At 37.7% G+C, this 19,088-nt stretch overlaps 1 protein-coding gene across 1 annotated transcript in view; it reads left to right on the top strand.

Annotated features, from left to right (window-relative positions):
* Positions 1 to 19,088, top strand: part of Kcnh5 (potassium voltage-gated channel subfamily H member 5) — a 303,831-nt gene that overhangs the window by 180,275 nt on the left and 104,468 nt on the right. The window contains exon 8 of the mRNA XM_036205975.1: positions 2,868 to 3,067. Coding sequence (XP_036061868.1) covers positions 2,868 to 3,067 — 200 coding nt within the window. The remainder of the gene's footprint in view (positions 1 to 2,867; positions 3,068 to 19,088) is intronic.

Raw genomic sequence — 19,088 nt, 5'->3', positions numbered from 1 at the left:
CAGTTACTGCTGTGTAATCAGAAGCCCAGGATTGAAGGACTACTCATGAGCTCCCAGGAGCCATAAATACTTCTGTACTATGGCCTCCCAAGTCCAAGCTCTTCTGGGCTCAGCCCCATGCAGTCTAGAGTCACAGCCCATGCTACTATTGCAGTCTGCAACTCCTGCTGCTACCCAGGGGTAATGTCCAAAGTACAGATGTGTTCCACTGGGATATCAGGTCTCTGTCTGGCAGCAGTCCTGCCTGTGGGGCATTGGCCTTGGTGTGGGAACTTGGGATCTGATAGGCACAGTGTTGGGTTTTACTATGTGGGCAGAATTCCACTGCAGTCTTATACTTACCCGCTCCCTCCTTTTCAATAGGTACAACATTCCTCTACACTGTGCTCAGTTGGGACAGTCCATTGCCATGCTAGCCTGACCCCAGATTTCAGAAGCACTAGGTTTTACAGTGGCAGGCCTAGTATTAGGTTAAAAATCTAAGGCCTAAAACTTAATTGTTTCCTCTACAGAGGAGGAGAAGTCTCTCAGTGTACTGCCTGAAGTTAGGGGGCTAGCCTGGGGACACTATTTCTTTCTGCAGTTTTCAACGCTTCCCTTCTTACTATGATAAAACCAGCTACAGTGGTCTCTCTCTCTCCCTCTTGGTTTCCCCAGCTCTTGCAAAAATGTGAAAAGCTGTTGAACTTCATGTTTCTGTGGGAGACATTACTTCCTGTCACTATGCTCTGCCTCTGTGTGGAAGGCAGCAATAAGATGTTTGGCAAATGCAGCCTGTTACAAGCATATTAGGGAGCCAGACTAATTAAACTGTGACTAATAGGTAGTCCTGTGATATTGACTGACAATTTATAAAAACCTGGAACTATTACAAAGTACAATTAGTGCACTGTCTCAAAAGTGTGTAATTGTTCATTATTTAAAAGAAAAACACTCTGCTTGTCTCTTTTCTGAAAACATATACTTGCATATTTTTGAATGTTATTCTCTATTAAACGTGTTCATATTGTTGCTATTTATGTTAAGAGCAACAGTGATGTAATGGGAAGGCCATGTCTGTTTACTTTCATTTTTTTTGTGTGTGTGGGATGCCTTTAAATAAGATTACTCAAAGCTTTAAAAGCCCAGTTTAGGAATGCAAACACTATATTTCTAACAAATTTTAATTAAATAGTACCCATTTAAAACAATTGTCCTGCTCTGGTATCCAAATCTCTAAATAACAATGGAAAATATAATAACTACAGAAATGTTTATAAAAATAATATCTTTGTGTTGTGGAATTACGATTCGTTACACTCAGAGGAGAACGAACAGTGGCTATCAGAGAAACAGATATTTTCCCCCCAAATACAGACAGGATCTTAAGTTGCTTTACTAACTGGATTTTACATCATTTGTACCCAATAGGATTTGGCTGGTGAAACTGCAAAGGGAGATAGCTTATGTTTTTCTCTCAAGGATATCTTTTTTCTTTCTTTCTTTCTTTCTTTCTTTCTTTCTTTCTTTCTTTCTTTCTTTCTTTCTTTCTTCCTTCCTTCCTTCCTTCCTTCCTTCCGTCCTTCCTTCCTTCCTTCCTTTCTTTCTTTCTTCCTTTCTTTCTTTTTTTTTTTTCCAAATGCTTAGAAGATGGCAGGTGGAAGTGATCTCTGCTGATAACACGTATTTGTAATTCCTGCAGTTACTACATGGTGTTTAGTGAAAATCAGAGTACAGCACCACCCCCTTTTCTGCAGTGCTCCCTGATACTGAAAGAAATAAAGAAAGTGACGGGGAGGAGGTCATGTAGGATAAGGCAGTGGGTCTATGTTGGGGGTTGAACTAAATGATTTTTACAAAGTTTCCCCACAGCAGGGTTTTATTTGCAGACTGACTGGCTCCAGAGAGAGGGGAGCTTGTACACTCTGGGTTCAGACCCAGGCACCACTGATTTCCATTCATAGCCCCCTGCAGATAAACCACAGCAGTCACAAGCCGTCTTTGCTCTTAAAATGATGGGCTCAAAACATTTCCACTTCTTTCTGTACTGACATGAGCTTAATGACCCCAAGCACTCTGACGGCTTTAGTCCAGCTTTTATTTCCATCCCAGCTTACCTCCACAAAGTTCTGAAAGTGGAGCACTTTAATCTGTCTCTGCCCCCTGTGTTTCTGATGTTCTGTCAAAAATATTTATAACCCAAGAAGTATTCCAAAAGCTCGAAGGAGTAAGCTGTAAGAGGAGCATGCATTTCTAAGTGAGATCATCAATCCCTGGCGAGTTATGACTTGATTAGCCTTCTTTTGAGAGGGTGGGGCTAGAGGAAAAAAGGACAGAAATGCTAGGGGCTGGTGAGATGGCTCAGTGGGTAAGGTGCTTGCTGCAGACGTCTGGTGATTTGAGTTCCATCCCCAGAGTCAATGTAGAGGTGAAAGGAGAGGAGGAATGCCATACAGTTGTTTTCTGACCTCTATATACATGGTTGTACACACAACACATATGCACACACACACACACACACACACACACACACGCACGCACACGCACATATGCATACACACAAGTATAATAATAAGCAAATTTAATAGGGCTAGAAAATTTAGTGAATTTATAACTTTGTGTCATCTTACTCTTTATGAAATATTCACACCACTTCCATGGAGTGCCATGTTGTTTGACATAGTGATGCTCACTGCGTTCACAACTCTTGTTCTGTGGTAATCTTTCTAGAGATCCCACAAGGGTGCCAAGCAGTCTAGTCAGGGCTTATTATGTGCTGACCTTTGGAAGTTAATCAAGATATTTCTGTCACATTGTTTACTGATATAGTCAATTTAATTTTTTTACTTGGGATATCTGTTTTACTTTTATTATTTCTTTTATTTCAGCTCTTCTTTATGCAACTATTTTTGGAAATGTTACCACAATTTTCCAGCAAATGTATGCCAACACCAACCGTTACCACGAGATGCTGAATAATGTTCGAGATTTCCTGAAATTATATCAGGTCCCAAAAGGCCTTAGTGAACGAGTCATGGATTATATTGTCTCAACATGGTCAATGTCAAAAGGCATCGACACAGAGAAGGTATAGTCGTTTGTTATTATATTATTATTATTATTATTGTTATTGTTAATTGTCTGCTTAGCAGGATATTTAGATGCATGTACATTTCCCATTCACATTTCACTTATGTGATTGCTTTATAGATGTTACTATAGCTTTTGTAAGTGACATTTCAATCAATCATCTTTATTGAGTGCTTAGAAGGTGCGGAGCACCCAACCATTAACAATCAATTAGTACCAGTCATGATATTCAATTGAGAAAATTCAGTTTCTGAAAACAGCTCATTACTCCATTTCCCTATGACACTCTCATTACCACTTAATAATTTTCTGTTAAACTCGAAGAGCATTCTCCTATGAGATCTTACTCTTAATGTTTCCTTTGACTTGCTGTCCATTTGAAAATTATAAGAGGTTGGAGAGATGGCTCAGCAGTTGAGAGAATTGCTGCTCTTGCTGACGACTGGAATTATGTTCCTAGTACCTATGTCTGGCAGCTCACAGCCACCCATAACTTCTGTTGCAGGGGATCAGACGCCCTCTTCTGGTCTCTGTGGTTATCTGCACACACACACACACACACATATATATATATATACACATACATGCACAGACATTTTAAAAATTATATTTTTAAAAAGGAAAAAAGCCAAATGAAACTTGCCTGTTGTTAAGTGAAGAAATTTCTATTATCTTCTAGCATATTTTTCTCTTAAATGTTTCTTTATCAAATACATTATAAAGTAACTTGTAATTCTTAATCATCCCTTTATCTTTCATTAATGTAGTAGAGACATGTCACCTTTCCAATTGATTCCCGTGTCTCGTTTCATGTCTTTTTAATGGAACATCTTTTTAATTTTCCCACCTATTTTTTACTTGGGCAAAGAAGGACCAATAAAAGAAAATTAAAGTCTCCTCACTTTCCTATTCCATCTGATTCATGTAACATGTAAGAGATGGTAACTAGAGCTGGCGTACAGGAAGTGAAAACAATCCTGAGTCATTTCACTTTCAGCACCAGAGAACATTTACTTTTAACACCTGACAGTCAAACTGCAAAATACCTTCCAGGCCATTTCCAGGTGGTGTGTGTTTTCAACCTGTGTACGCATGTGTGTGTGTGTGTGTGTGTGTGTGTGTGTGTGTGTGTGTGTGTGATAGATAGATAGATAGATAGATAGATAGATAGAGAGCCAGACACAGAGAGAGAGAGATTAAGCTACTCTACAAGTATTTTTCAATTCAATGGGGAAAGTATAAACAATCAAATAAAATTTCCAACAGTAGCAAGGAAGTTTCGAGTCAGCGCAGATATTGTGGGGACCAGATTATTGAGAGGAGGTGTGAAGAATGATTGTGAAGTATAAAGGAGTGTGTGTGTGTGTGTGTGTGTGTGTGTGTGTGTGTGTGTGATGCTCAAAGTAGCTGCATGGAGGAATTATGAAAGAGTGAGATGTACTCTTTCAATATGTCATAATCTGTAGCATAAATTTCCCAGTTAAATGACCACAGAAGGAAAAGTAATGAAAGCTTCTTCCTTTGCAACTTGATTAATGTCCACTGATATGTGGTTAGTGGGAAAACATGCAAAAAGCTTTTATCAGAGTGATAAAAAGGTGGAATCACAATTGCTGGAGAGGAAGTGGAAGAAAGGGAACTTACATCCCAACAGGTTTGGAATACAAATTAGCACAAATGCTGCTGAGCATGGGACAGTCCCTCAAAAAGCTAAAAGCAGGTCTCACACAGGATCTGCCTGTCCCACTCTTGGTAGATATTCAATGAAAGTAAACCTTTGTACAAAAGAGATATCCACAGTTCCATCTTTATTGTTGCATTATTCACAATAGTCAAGATAAAGTAAATGTTTAAAGAAAACAACAATGAAATCCTGTCATGTATAACAAAATAGATGGGGCTAGAGGACATTATGTTAGATGGAATTGGACCCAGAAAGACAAGTAACTTGTGTTCTCTCTCACACAGAGAAGTTAAAAAGGTAACTTGAGTTTCGAATGGTGGTTATTAGGGGATGGGAAGGGAAAGGAGTGGAATGGGCAGTTATGAGGAGGTTGGGTAAAGGTTCTGAATCACAGTTAGGGTTGTTTTTGAGCACTAGAAAAGCAGATCTAGGTTACTATGACAAATATAAAAACTTTGCTGTGCTTGTGTGAAACATGCCATGACTACTGCTTCCTTTCAGTCTATTAGGGAAATCCCCACTCAGATCAGATGCGTATTAGCTAGGGTGATAGTAGATATGATTAGAAGAAGACACTTGCCAGCTTCTGGGCCTGCAGAGGGGGTGTGGGGATTCCCAGTAATTATATCCTCAGTGAGACTGAGTTTGAAAACACTTCTTAGACCACACGCCATATGCTACCCAAACAAGAGGAAAGCAAAAATTTGCATCCACTTCCCTGATTTAAGTAAAGAATCTAACAACAGAGCAGAAGACTCCTGGGCCTGCTGGGCATTCAGTTAGCTAGTAAACAGTAAATATAACATGTAACTTTAAAATACAATGGTAATGTTGAAAATGTTGACAAAAAGTAGCTGTAGAGATGGCTCAGAGGTCAAGGGCACTTACTGCTCTTGTAGAGGACCACAGTTTAGTTCCCAGCTCCACAGTATTGAGTCACAACCATCTGTAATTATAGCTCTAGCCCAGTGATTCTCAACCTTCCTAAAGCTATGATTCTTTAATACAGTTCCTCTGGGTGTGGTGACCCTCTACCATTAAGTTACTTTTGTTGCTGCTTCATAACTGTAATTTTGCTACCATTATGAATCATAATGTAAATATCCTTGTTTTCTGATAATCTTGGGTGACCTCATGTGAAAGGTTGTTTGACCCCCAAAGTGGTCACAACCCACAGGTTAAAACTGCTTCTTTAGGGTGATCTTATATTTTCTTTTTGCCTCTGTGTACTTCTCAACACACACACACACACACACACACACACACACACACACACACACACACGAGAGAGAGAGAGAGAGAGAGAGAGAGAGAGAGAGAGAGAGAGAGAGAGAGAGGAGATCCTCATACATACATCAATAAAAAATAACTTAAGGAAAATTGAAAAATGAAGCATCACAGCAAAAGTGCAAAATCAGTTTTTATAATTTATAAAATGTTTTTATAAATCAATAAGATCAGAATACTTTGAGAACTAAGTGAGCCAAAGATATAGTAATATTACCTAGACATTAGAAAACATGTCACAAGCAGAGCAGTGGTGGCACACGCCTTTAATCCCAGTGCTCAGGAGGCAGGCGGATCTCTGTGACTTGGAGGCCAGCCTGGTCTACAGAGCAAGTTCAAGGACAGCCAGGGATACACAGAGAAACCCTGTCTCAAAAAACAAAACAAAACAAATAAACAAAAAAAAACCCCAAAAAAACAAAAAAGCCATGCTGGTTTAGTAAATTAGTGGTTGTAGATTCTCCCCTGATAACTAGCACTGACTTCACTAATATTGAGTGTTAAGTGGGTTTTCAATACCCAACATGGTTTCTCTCTTGTTGAGTGGGTCTTAAGTCCAATTAGAGAGCTGTTAGTTACCATCAGGGTATCAATGCCACTAACGCATTGTTCTATGCCATTAATGTTATTGTTCTATGGTGATTGTTTTATATGGCTCATAGGCATCAAGGCTGTGTGTAGGCAACTGTTGGTTGCCTCCCTCCTTTGGAAGCTTGCATGGCACCTTCTGGTACTGTGAAAGATAGTCCTCACAGAGGAAGTGTTTGGGTTACCAACATGACTGCCCAAATGTGGGCTAAACAATGATAGCATGGACGAACATGCCAAACTGGGCAGGGAATAGCCCATGAAGTCTCACCTATACACAAAGAACTAGAAGTAACTAAGGAAAGGAGAGAGAGAGAGAGAGAGAGAGAGAGAGAGAGAGAGAGAGAGAGAGAGAGGAGAGATGCTCTTCCCCAGAGAAGAGCGCACCAACTGGTTGTCCAATGCCAAATAATCAGCCCTGAATATATCCATACAAGTGACATTATATGGCCTGAGCAGGTTATATCTAGGAATATATATGTGTAAACATATAGGCATGCAATAACAATTAGTGAAAAAAGAAGGTATGAATTTGAAGGAGAGAAGGGAAGGGTATGTGGGAGGGTTTGGATGGAGGAAAGGGAAGGAAGAAATTTTGTGATTAAATTATGATCTCAAAAAATATAATCACAAAAATGTATGTCACTGGTAAACATAAAAATGAAGCTTACTTTCAGCTATAACAATAAAAATCAAGCCATGAAGAAACCATTTTCAGGTACACACAGAAAATGCCCAATTTTAGCAAAGATTGTATTCCTTGGCTCTAGCTTATAATTCTGTAAACTGGGGAAATGGGTTGAGCATCTTCTAAAGTAATTTGAATGAGATAACACGAGTCAGAGATGGGACTAAAACTCAGTCTTTGTGGCTTTCTCCTCTTTTATTTTCATTCATTGAGTGATTCCAGCCTATGTCATGACTTTAAAAACATATGCCAACAATACTCAAGTGTCCCAACTCACCTCATGCCTGTTTCCTCAACTATATACTATGCTCTGCTTTTCATGCCCAATGAGTCTGTCCAAAAATTGGGCTTTTAAAAGCACATTCTACTGGCATTATCCAATTTAGTAAATGGAAATGACGCCCTCTAGGTGCTTAGGACAAAATCATACACATTTGAACCCTCATTACACCCCACCTGCTGCCTACAGTTCCCATCATCTCCGTTGCTATCACCTGATCCACTTAAGTCATCATTTTGTCCCTCAAGAGTTATTGTGCTAGTTAACAGCTCTGTGCTCCTAGGTAGAATGTTCTCTGCATAGCAGCAAAGGACATATGTAACTTTTCTAATAAAGATTTCTACCTTGTTGGTCTTCAACCTTTTCGATATATCTAGGAAATCATATGTTAATCTATGCTACAAGCACTTACTTACAGTGGAAATTATTAAATTGAAACGATTAAAACATAATTGTAGAGTGTTAAAACAAAAGGTATATAACAGTAGTCATGTTGATTCTGTAATTGTCACAATCTTGGAATTATGGATGTACTCAGGGTATGGCTTTAGTAAAGAGTACCTGAGTTTTTTAGCAATTACTCTCATTGATTCAATGTTTGGTTCCTGTAGTCCTTGGTTCCTTGGTAAGTGAAGTATGTTGTCTTAACATGTTTTTTCATTACATTGTTTACTTATGTGTCCTTTAAAATATTTTTAATAGAGATTATTAGCAAATTTACACAAGCACATACCAAAACAAGGAAAATAAATGAAGCTTGGTGTCTGTTTTAATGTCTCTTTCTGTGTTAGTCCTAAAACAGCTATTTTTCAGCTTTATGTACAATGGAATTTAATAATGCATTGCAACTAATTAGAGAAAACACTTCACTCCAGTTATTATGATTTCCTTTTAGCTTCTCCACATATTTAGCTTTATAGATTTTGAATTTAACATTAACACACAAGCAAATTAATCACAGTGATCCAACCCAGTGTTAGCTTGCCTCTGTTTAGTACAATCATGGGTTAAATATATGCTCGTGTAGGGATTAGAATGTTTTTATCACTGAAGTTTGTTTTAGGTGACTTTTTTTTTTTTTTTTTTTGCATGGGTCAGTGCCTAGATTAATTTTTTCTACTAGGCAACATTTTATTGACTATTAATCACTACAGGTGCGCTGTATTTTTTAAATTTAATAACAAAATCCATTCCCTGTGCTTTGCCACTGGTTAACATTCTGTACTTAAAAGACAGAAATGGGTGGAATGAGAGAGGATTTAAAATGAAAGGAGATTATGGGGAAAATAGAAGGGATGATGATTAAAGCTCATAAAATTTATCCTGACATTTGAAATAACTTTTCAGGGAAATAATTCAAATGAAATAAATGGTTCAGGACTATATTTTCAGTTTGAGAACCACACAAAAATGCACAACTTATATAATGTTTTCTAGACCATGTACTTCTCACTACCCTAGAGTGGCCAGGGCCTCTTTTATAGTTTGGAACCTAAACCCTTATGATTTTTATTTGCAGTTCTTACTGTTTTTCTAACACATAGCTTGAGCATGAATCAATATGTAAAACCTCCTTGGTCTACAGCTTTTGTTTTATGTCCTTTGTGTAAGATAAAATGCCAGTAGGAATTTGCATTATGTGGAATGTTTCATGTACTTTTATCTCTGTTTTAAAAGAGGTAATGATCATCCCAATACAGTCCTTATTAATCAGATCATAGATCAACTATTGTGATCACCTTTTGATTAGATATTTAAAAAAATAGCATCAAAGGACAGCACACTTACTCAAAGTTGAACAAGCTGGTAGACAGTTCTGATATATTGCCATATGACAGACAGGTAAAGGAAATATAAATATTCTATCTAGTTAAGAGGAGGCTTGGAGAGAGGGGTGGAAGGCAGCTCAAAGAACTGACTTATATTTGATGAATGAATGTCTCTGCTTCCGGAGGAAACTCTTTTCTAGAAGTAGAGGATTTCGATATACACAAGTAGAATGCAAACCCAAGGAACTCTCAGGTCCAGCACACTGCCCTTGCTGCCTCTCCATTCTCTAGTCCATGTGATTTCTAGTGAATAAATTTAGATGGGACATAGACGCATAGAGAGAAGAAAGGTTCTGTATTATAGAATGACACAAGGCACTCTCAAAGATGAGAGAAAGCTCATTGTCTAGGAGAGTACCCTCGTGGGCTAAGATTGGACAGAGTGGCAGAGGAGCCATCGTGCTGACCTACAGGTTTAGGTAGGCATTATGCTATTATTTTTAAGGTTTCTGGAACAGAAATTGTGGTGTACTGATGTATCCTCACTTGGAGTTTTGTTACATGTCATATCAGATTCAGGGACAAACATTTAAGAGATTCTGTATGAAACTTAGAGAAAAAAATTCTATACTAATTCAAGACTTATTTTCAGCACCTTTTCCTTCTTTTTCCTTTGGGTATGTGTGTGTATGAACACACACATGGGTGTAGAGGCCTAAGCTTTATGTCAAGAATCAACCTTAATCACTCCTTACCTTACTTATTGAGGCAGCGTCTCTCAGTCCAATCTAGAGCTCCCTTGAGTGGATCCTCTGTCTCCTCCTTCCTTTGTTGGAATTACAGGCCACCTTGCCTACCCACCCAGTAGTTTGTGTGGATTCTGGGCATCTGGCTCTGGTCCTTACACTTGCCAGCTAAGGACTTTAACCACTGAGCCGTTCTTCCAGCCCTATTCTAAGTATTCTTTTGTTAGTGTATTTATATGTATAGTTTCACAAGTGAGACTAATAAGTTTTTGAAGAAGATAAAGGATTTATTTTATTTTTAAAAAAATACTATGAATTTGTAGATTCTCTGGTGGGGCTAAGCCAGGCCAGCTCTGAAGTTCTTCTCCTATAGGCTTATGTTACCTGCTTATTGGTCAAGAGACACTATGCCTGTCCTATCATTTAAAATACATAAATAAACAAAACAAAAACAAAAAAAAATTCTTCAGCCTCCAGTCTAACTTTAACATTTTTGATGTAGACATGGTAAAGGAACTTCATGACTATCACCTTCATGTCTGCTTCTCAATTGTTATCTCCTAAAGTGATATAGAGTGAGTATTTAGAGTTGTGATTGTCATTTCTTGTTTTAACTAGCCTTCATATCTAAGAAGCTAAATTTTATATGAAGCTCCTTCCATGGAGCAGAAGTTAAATAAGATAGCATTCTCGGGCACATTAGAGGTTAATATGAACATAATGCATTATATCCACATATTAAAATTTCATAATGAAAAACATTACTTTATATAATTAATACACATTAATAAAAATGCTGAAAAACCCAATAAATCAGAATGGTCTTAGTAAACATGTAATAGCATTATGATAATCAAAGGGGAATGTTAATATTTTCTGTAATAATAATTTGGAACTCTCAATTGTGAATTTTAATTTCTCATGGCTTTTGTATAGCTTGAGAATTCTTCAATGCAGTCTTTATATTACTGTTAGCTAATATCATTACTTAAGCACTGAAGATGTCCTCTAATAGGCAATGTTGTTTTTCTATGCTAATGTTAAGGAAGAACATATTATAGCTAAATTAAGTCCTCATGACTCACACATCTCTCTAGGAATAATAATAAATACAATCTTTTTACTTTTGTTGCATTATGTTGTCATTACTTTAGTGTAACAGTACAGGATAGTTTATACTTCATTTTCTCACCACTTGGCCATTAGCTTCTGAGGAAGGTCACAAGGATTCATTTGATAGCTATAAAGAAAGGGACAGATGGAGTTGTCCACACGGGGCCATAATGACTTAGTAACTTGGCTTCATCTAGAAGCATTGGGTCTCATCCTTCTGGGTTCAGATCTCTGGAAGGCTTAGATGGCTGGAGTGTGAAAGTGGTCACATGATGCCTGCCCAGGGTAGGCACTAATAAGAGGGTAAGTCATTTCATTCACAGAGATAATATTACATCTCTTTTCTTCTCCATTAATAAGCTACAAAGACGCCCAGGTGGCTGGAATTATTTTCTCAGTCTTTACTTGGCATTTAGTGAGAGTACCATTGTCTTTAAATATGGATGAAAGTGAACTATCAACTGTATCATAATTTAGAGAAGCAACTTTTTCTGTACATGTTTACATTGAAAACAAATATATATAAACATATTCTATACTATGGGGAAAATCTAAGTCTTCAGTCAATGTGAATGCAGACCATGTCATTCTATGAGTTGGTGTCTGCATCAACCTGTTATTTTATTCTGAGCTACTTTGATGGATTTGTCCTCAGACTTGGCTCCAGCCTTAGAAAATTTTCAGCAAATGGCATCTGCTTTTGAAAGAAGTCATGATGCTTCTTAGAACTTGAGAGATTATTTAAAGGTAGAATTATGTATACAGTCAGATTTTATAATCTATTTATTTAAAATAAGTTTCTTCCATTCCTGGCATTTCTCTTACTGTTTTTTACATGGGTTAACCGTGCTCTTCTTTTTAAGGAAACTGTGTATCTTATTTCATGTGTATGTGAGTGTGCCTGTGTGTATGTATGTGATCTGTGTGTATGCAGTGCCAGCACAGGTCAGAAGAGGGCATATCCACGGAAACTGGAGTTCCAGATGGCCGAGAGACACCTTGTGGTTGCTGGGAATTGAACCCAGATCTCCACAGCAAGTGCTCTTACCACTGACCATCTCTCCAGCCCAACTGTGTTATTCTTTATTATTTTTCTTCAAGAGTTTTGTGACTCTCTTCTCTCTACCCTCCCTCCTATCTCTTTCTTGGCTTTTAAGATAATGAGTAAAGGATACCATTTTGGACTAACTGGTTGGTTTTGGTTTTTTACTCATTTTCTATTCTATAAAAAGTACATTTAGCACCTCTACTTGTTGTGCTATCTCTGTCTGATACAGCAGAAAGCAGAGAGGAAGTGAAGGAAGATGTAGGGAATACCTTAAAAGAAACAAAAAATCACAACAATCACAATACGAGAGAGCCATCCTGCTAGCTGTATGCTGCCCATCAATGCCCGGGACCCCTTCCTTGTGTGATTTTGACATCAAGGAGAGGACCATATGATTGAAAAATTTGATGGTTTTCTCTCAACTTTGCTTCTTATAAATCTGGACTTTCCTTGAGTCCTTTAGTTAACCCCCTATTTTCTCACATTAGCATTTTCCTTCCTTTCTTGGGCTTCCTTGAGGATGCTTTCAGTTCTCTAGTTTCTTCCACAGCATCTCTTATGACAGGATGTATCCACTGAGGAGGATCTGTGTAGCAGCAGATTGTAGAAATAGCTAAGTACCCTTTAAAGTTGATGTCTGCATAAAAAATATTGGTGGGATTTGTAATTATAGCCGTAGAGTGATAATACAAATAAAGGCAATTGTTGCTCTTATGTTGCTTTGAGTTAATGAAAAGAGAAGAGACAAACATGATAGATAAAAACATGTGATTTTAAGTTGTGTTGGTGCTGGGAATATAATATAGGGTACTATGCAAGAATCTAAAGGGGAAGGTCAGTCTAGCTCGGGTTGGAAGGCTGTGTGGTGGAAATAGAAAAGAGGACATAGCAATACTTGGACAACAGAGATTGTTAGAATAGAAAACTTGATGCCTTTCATAATCAAACTCAAATTACCTGTGTTCTGATAGCCAAACAACTGATCTAAAAATGGAAACAGTAAAAAGAAGAAAAGGCCAAGATCTTTGGGCTTTGTTAATTACTAATAAATCAACACGTACCCAATATTATCTAGACATGTATTACCTGGCATTTGATTGTGTCACAGAATTGTTTCAACTAACTCTTCGTGTTAGTTAAGAATTTTACTCTAAATCCAATAACTACATAGATTGGTGCAGCGACTTATTGGTACCTGAATCTGCTTAAACACATTAGTAAATATTTGCTTAGAATATATTAAAATTATGTGGGTGCCAGGTGGTGGTGGCACACGCCTTTAATCCCAGCACTCAGGAGGCAGAGCCAGGCAGATCTCTGTGAGTTCGAGGCCAGGCTGGTCTACAGAGCGATAGCCAGGAAAGGCGCAAAGCTACACAGAGAAACCCTGTCTCGAAAGACCAAAAAAGAAGAAAAAATATGTGGGTCTGCTGGCTTTGAGGGTGCTAATCAGAGACTCCAGTCGTATGTTATAAGAGCACAGATGGCACAGGCTGAGGGTAAGTGTCAGGGATATATTTGTAACCAGAGGACACTGTTGTCACATGTTGCTCTGATGAGTTTGTTGGAAGAATGGCACAATCCCTTTGTAAAAAGTTGACATGTGGTGTTCCTGAAATGTGCCTTTTCAGGCAAAAAAACCTCCGTGATTATATAACCATTTTATTTCTAAAAATGTTAATTTAATGGAAGCAGATGACTTTTATGTAAAATTGGAAATAAGAACCAGAAAAAGGAGAAAGTACATTAAATCCTGCATAATCTCACTACTTATAAAACTACATTCTGGCACATTTACTCGGTGTGTGTTGTAAATATGTATAGGCTGAAGGTCCTGTATTTGAAGTGCTTGGAATTGGGAGGCCTTTAGACTTAGGGTATGTTTTATATTTGGAACATTTACATATAAATAATGAGGTATCTACATGAAATTCATTTTAATGTCATGTACTTCTTAAGCATATAGACTAAAGGTAATATTTTCTGTAATCCTGTTAGTTTACTGCAGCCCATCTCATGAGTTCAAATATAGAACTATACAGTTGGCAAATCATATCTCAAATTACCTTTCGATTTTGAGACATTTTGAATATATTGTGATTGTAAAATTTAAGATGTTCAACCCATGTTGTAGAAGCCTTGTGTTCTATTCTTTGGATATATCTCAATATATTTTCATTTCCCTGTTATTGTATAGTTACGATTTCAGATCATTACATTAATACAAATAACAGAAGGGGGTTTCTAGATTATAGAATTTGCACATTTCATAGCCCATGTTATTTTTATGGTTATTTCTTCTGAAATTTCAAATCAACCATAAACACTGTAAATTTGTATAAGTCCTTTTAAGAATATCACTGTCAACACTAGGTATTGATCTTTAAATCATTGTGAAAGTAGTAGACCAATTAATAGCACATTTGATTTTCTCTTTATTCCAATATACACATACTATAATTGTTGCCATTAAACACAACAGAAGCTAGGCTGTAAAAAAGTCTGTCTTGTTGAACCAGTGAGTTTATCTGGGCTACTTACCGAAGCATGGGTTAGGGTTTACATTCTTGTCTTAGGGTTTCTATTACTGTGATGAAACACCATGACCGAAAGCAAGTTGGGGAGGACAGGGTTTACTTGACTTCCACTTCCACATTACTGCTCGTCACTGAAGGAAGTCAGGACGGGAACTCAAGCAGGGCTGCAACCTGAAGGTAGGAGCAGATACAGAGGCCATGGAGTGGGTGCTACTTACTGGCTTGCTTCCCACGGCTTGCTCAGCTTGCTTTTTTTTGGTTTTTGTCGAGACAGGGTTTCTCTGTGTAGCTTTGCACCTTTCCTAGATCTCCCTCTATAGACTAGGCTGGCCTCAAACTCACAGAGATCCACCTGCCTCTGCCTCCCGACTGCTGAGATTAAAGGCATGTGCCACCACCACCCAGTCTGATTTCTTATAGAACCCAGGACTACCAGCTCAGGGATGGCAACACCCACAATGGGCTGGACCCTCCCCATCCATCACTAAAAAATTCCCTACAGCTGGGTCTTATGGAGGGATTTTTTAAAATTGAGATTCCATTCTTTGAGAAAACTCTAACTTGTATCAAGTTGACATAAGACTAGCCAGCACAAATGGAACATGTAGGTGACTTTATCACCCAAAAGTCCACTTTACAGGTAGATCCACAAGAGACAGTCTTTTCCTCAGTAAATACTTAGTGCTTTTATAATCTTGGGTAGTGGCCTGGTAGATCTTGTAACTTTCTAATTATCCTGAGTCTTATTAGACTCTTCTCCCTCCCTTCAATTCAGAGGAAACTGCTACACTTACTTTCCCAATAGTCTCTGGTAGACCAGTTAGTCTTATCATACCTTAACTGTTCCTGTTTTCACATTTTAAAAACTCTTTGGAATAAGCTTTTTTTCTGCCTGTAGCACTCAACAAACATCCTGTGGATACTTAAACTTTTGGATAGAATTGCTCAGCATAATCTCAGAGCTAAGATGCACAACAGAGACCATTTGAAAATGTGTCTAGGTGCTGAGGTGAGGTATTGCTTGGGAGATGTAGTTGGGGATCTTGCACACAACCCTTCTAATACAGGCCAGAGGTTACACCTAGAAGCCAATGTGAAGATATAAGGACTCCACTCTGAATGTAAAACCAGAGACACTGCTGATGGGATACAATGGGTAAGAGACTCCACCAGCAGCAAAGAGTCACAGGTTCTAGTATACTAGTCTCTTACTGTAATTATCAGATGATCAATCAAACTTAGAGTGAGCATGTCTATTCTTTCAGCACCTTTTCTATGGCTGGTAAGATTAAAAGTAAGTACACTTGTTGAGAATATCTTATGAGAAATAATTGTAGTTTTTTCTTAGTACAGGGAAAGTCAGAAGGCAGAGATTAAGTTAATAGTTTAGTATTCCAACACATGTAGCAAACTCCATCTTGACCACAAATGAGGAATTAATGGGAGGCAACCCCCTACTTTCCCCCCACCCAGGAAAAAGACTCACTGTTGAAAGAGAAACAGAGAAGTACAGCCACTCAGCTGCACCTGGCTACTCTGAGTAATACCTCCTTATCTAATCACAGTTTAAAATGATAATGCATACAAAGATTTGGCCCATTTAATGTAGTCATTACTTCACTTCCAAGTGTCTTGTAAAGTCTTAAGTCAATGACCATACAACTTTAGAATATTTAAATAACGTACAATTCAATGAATTTCAGGGCATGGTATGATTAGAAGTATTTCATTTATTTGGCCATTCTCAACACCACTGAATGACCTCCTTCTATGTGATAGGAAGCAAGCCAAAACAGCACCTTGATTCCCACGTGCTTTGTGCTGCCAATGACCACACACTATTTTCACTTGAGTTATTTAGAAAAATTTAACTGGACCATGACTTTGCAGCATACTCATATATGACTAAGGGAAAAGGTAGATACTTCTCTTAAAGCAGGTAAAACTCCCTTAATGCTGAAAGGTGAGACGAGACAGGAAGTTTGGATGATTCACACATACTTAGGTATTGATATTTCATTTGAAGATTCATTTCCCTATTCTGATATTCAACAATAAATGTCTATTAAGCATCTGTCTGCATTCAACACATAATTCAGTCTTTGGGATGGTAATGGCAACTATAAGATAGCTCCTGCCATGTAACATTCACTGTCCAGCAGGAATGACTAAATGAAGCTCCATCCTTGGACCTGCCAACACTGATTTTAAGGTTATGCCAAAAGTACTGGCCTTCATGGGGGTAGCACCTGGAAGAGTGTAGCTCAAGAATCAAAGGTGTTTTTATGGGACTCCTAACTGTGTGAGCAGATGTGTCTTTGATTCTTTTGCCTGTTCTTGGGACTCTTTCCTACTGTTGGGTTGCCTTGTCCAGCCTTGGTGTGAGGGGTTTTGCATTGTTTTTATCATATTTTGTTTTGTCATGTTTGGTTGTTGTCTCTTGGAGGCCTGCTCTTTTCTGAAGGGAAATGGAGAGGGAGTGGATGGGGGTGGGGTGGAGGAGCTGGGTGGAATGGAGGAAGGAAAACTGTGGTCAGAATGTTTTGTATGAGAGAATGGTCTACAGCAAAAGAAGGAAAGACACATCATATTTAGGAATGTATATGTATATACATATAAATATATGCATGCAATAACAATTCGTAAAAAAAGAGACCATGAGAAGGAGAGTGGGGGAGGGGTTTATGGGAAGGTTTGGCTGGAGGAAAGGGAGGGAGAAATGTAACTTCATTATAATCTTAAAATGAAAATTAAAAAAAATAGGAACTTTTCCAAAAGAAGTGAGAGAACTCAGCTTCAGAGAATGCTGATGCAATTCTTAGTGTATTCTTTCCATTCAACTATAGAGATAAATGCTCTGTGTTGGTGCTACAGTCCCCATTCTAAAGATACAAACGGAGACTGTGAAAAATAAATTACCCACAGTGCCAGAGCTAATAAATGGTCAAATCAGTTTGATCCTAATTTCCAGAGATTTGACTCTATGTTCATGCTCTGGGCCTTACATTACCCACTCACTCATTTACTTCATACCTATCTGATACCAGACATCAGGCACTGGAGATGAAGCTATGAAACATAAAGCCAGCATCTTTGCCATTATGAAACCTGCAATTGAGGGAAGGACAGTTTTAAAAAGATAATGGTATTAATAATATTTTCCAGTTCCTCAAGCAAATCTTAATGATTTCTGCAGTTGTTAACATTTGTGGTAACAGGACTTCTCTGTTAACTGTGTTTTCCTCTTCAACAGAGAGGAATGGTCTTCCCTCACACTCATAATGATGGAAATATACTATTCAGAATGTACTGTGCTTTGGGATATGGGGGAAAATATTAATCCTTATGAACATATTACAGTTACATGATCTCTTATTAGTATTTTACAAGTGTTCTGAATCCAAGTAAAAGCTATGATTGTAATAATTCTGATTTCTTATTTCATTAATGCATAAAAGATATGTATTTTATTGAACTGAATTGGTATAATTACAACTGGGAACAATGAAGCTTGGAATTTTAGTAAGCTTATCTGGCTAATTTGGAATGAACATCAGATTAATAGTATTATTTTTTCCAATGTTGAGAAAATGTTCCTGTACTCATATTAGTGTTGTGTTTAGAGAAAGCTGTTTGTATTTGTATAATTAGTATGGAACATTTACAAATATATGCAAATATTATTTTCTTGAATTCCCTCAAGAAATTAAGTTCTTTTAAAAAACTTTTTTTAATGAACCAATTACAGAGCATCATGGGATCACAGTCAAGCCAACAAGTATACAGCACTCTATAATGAAGCAGCCAATGACAGTATTAACAATGGCTCCACCAGCAAGCCTGTTACTTGTGCAAACCATACAAATATAACAAGAAGGTTTGAGTTTGCCATCTATATTTGGTAGAACACTGGAACTCATATGCATGATTTTCCACTTATCTGTAACTTATTTGAATATATTATTGTAATGAAATCTCCCTATAAATCTTTCTTTGGCTTTAGGAGGGTTATTGCAAATATTCAAATGTAGCAAATAAACAAAAAGCTCCAGTAGTCTAGTTTTTCTTACCTGTCATTTTATTTTTAAAGCATTTTAAAAGAGACCAGTAGAGGTGCAGGGAAGTTGATGTTGCAAGCTCTGTTTCCTAACTTGAGGTTATTACTTGAGTAGCTGATTTTGGGCATTTGCTCTTGAGAGGGTCAGTGCAGAGGTATCATTTCACAGCAGTAAACTTTCTACGCACTAAGATGCTTCTCTACACAAATTTCAAAGAAAAA

Source organism: Onychomys torridus, chromosome 14 (assembly GCF_903995425.1).
Source record: "Onychomys torridus chromosome 14, mOncTor1.1, whole genome shotgun sequence".
Classification (NCBI taxonomy): Eukaryota; Metazoa; Chordata; class Mammalia; order Rodentia; family Cricetidae; genus Onychomys; species Onychomys torridus.
Note: the sequence above shows the minus strand (reverse complement) of the source record. Positions and strands in the feature narration are given on the sequence as shown.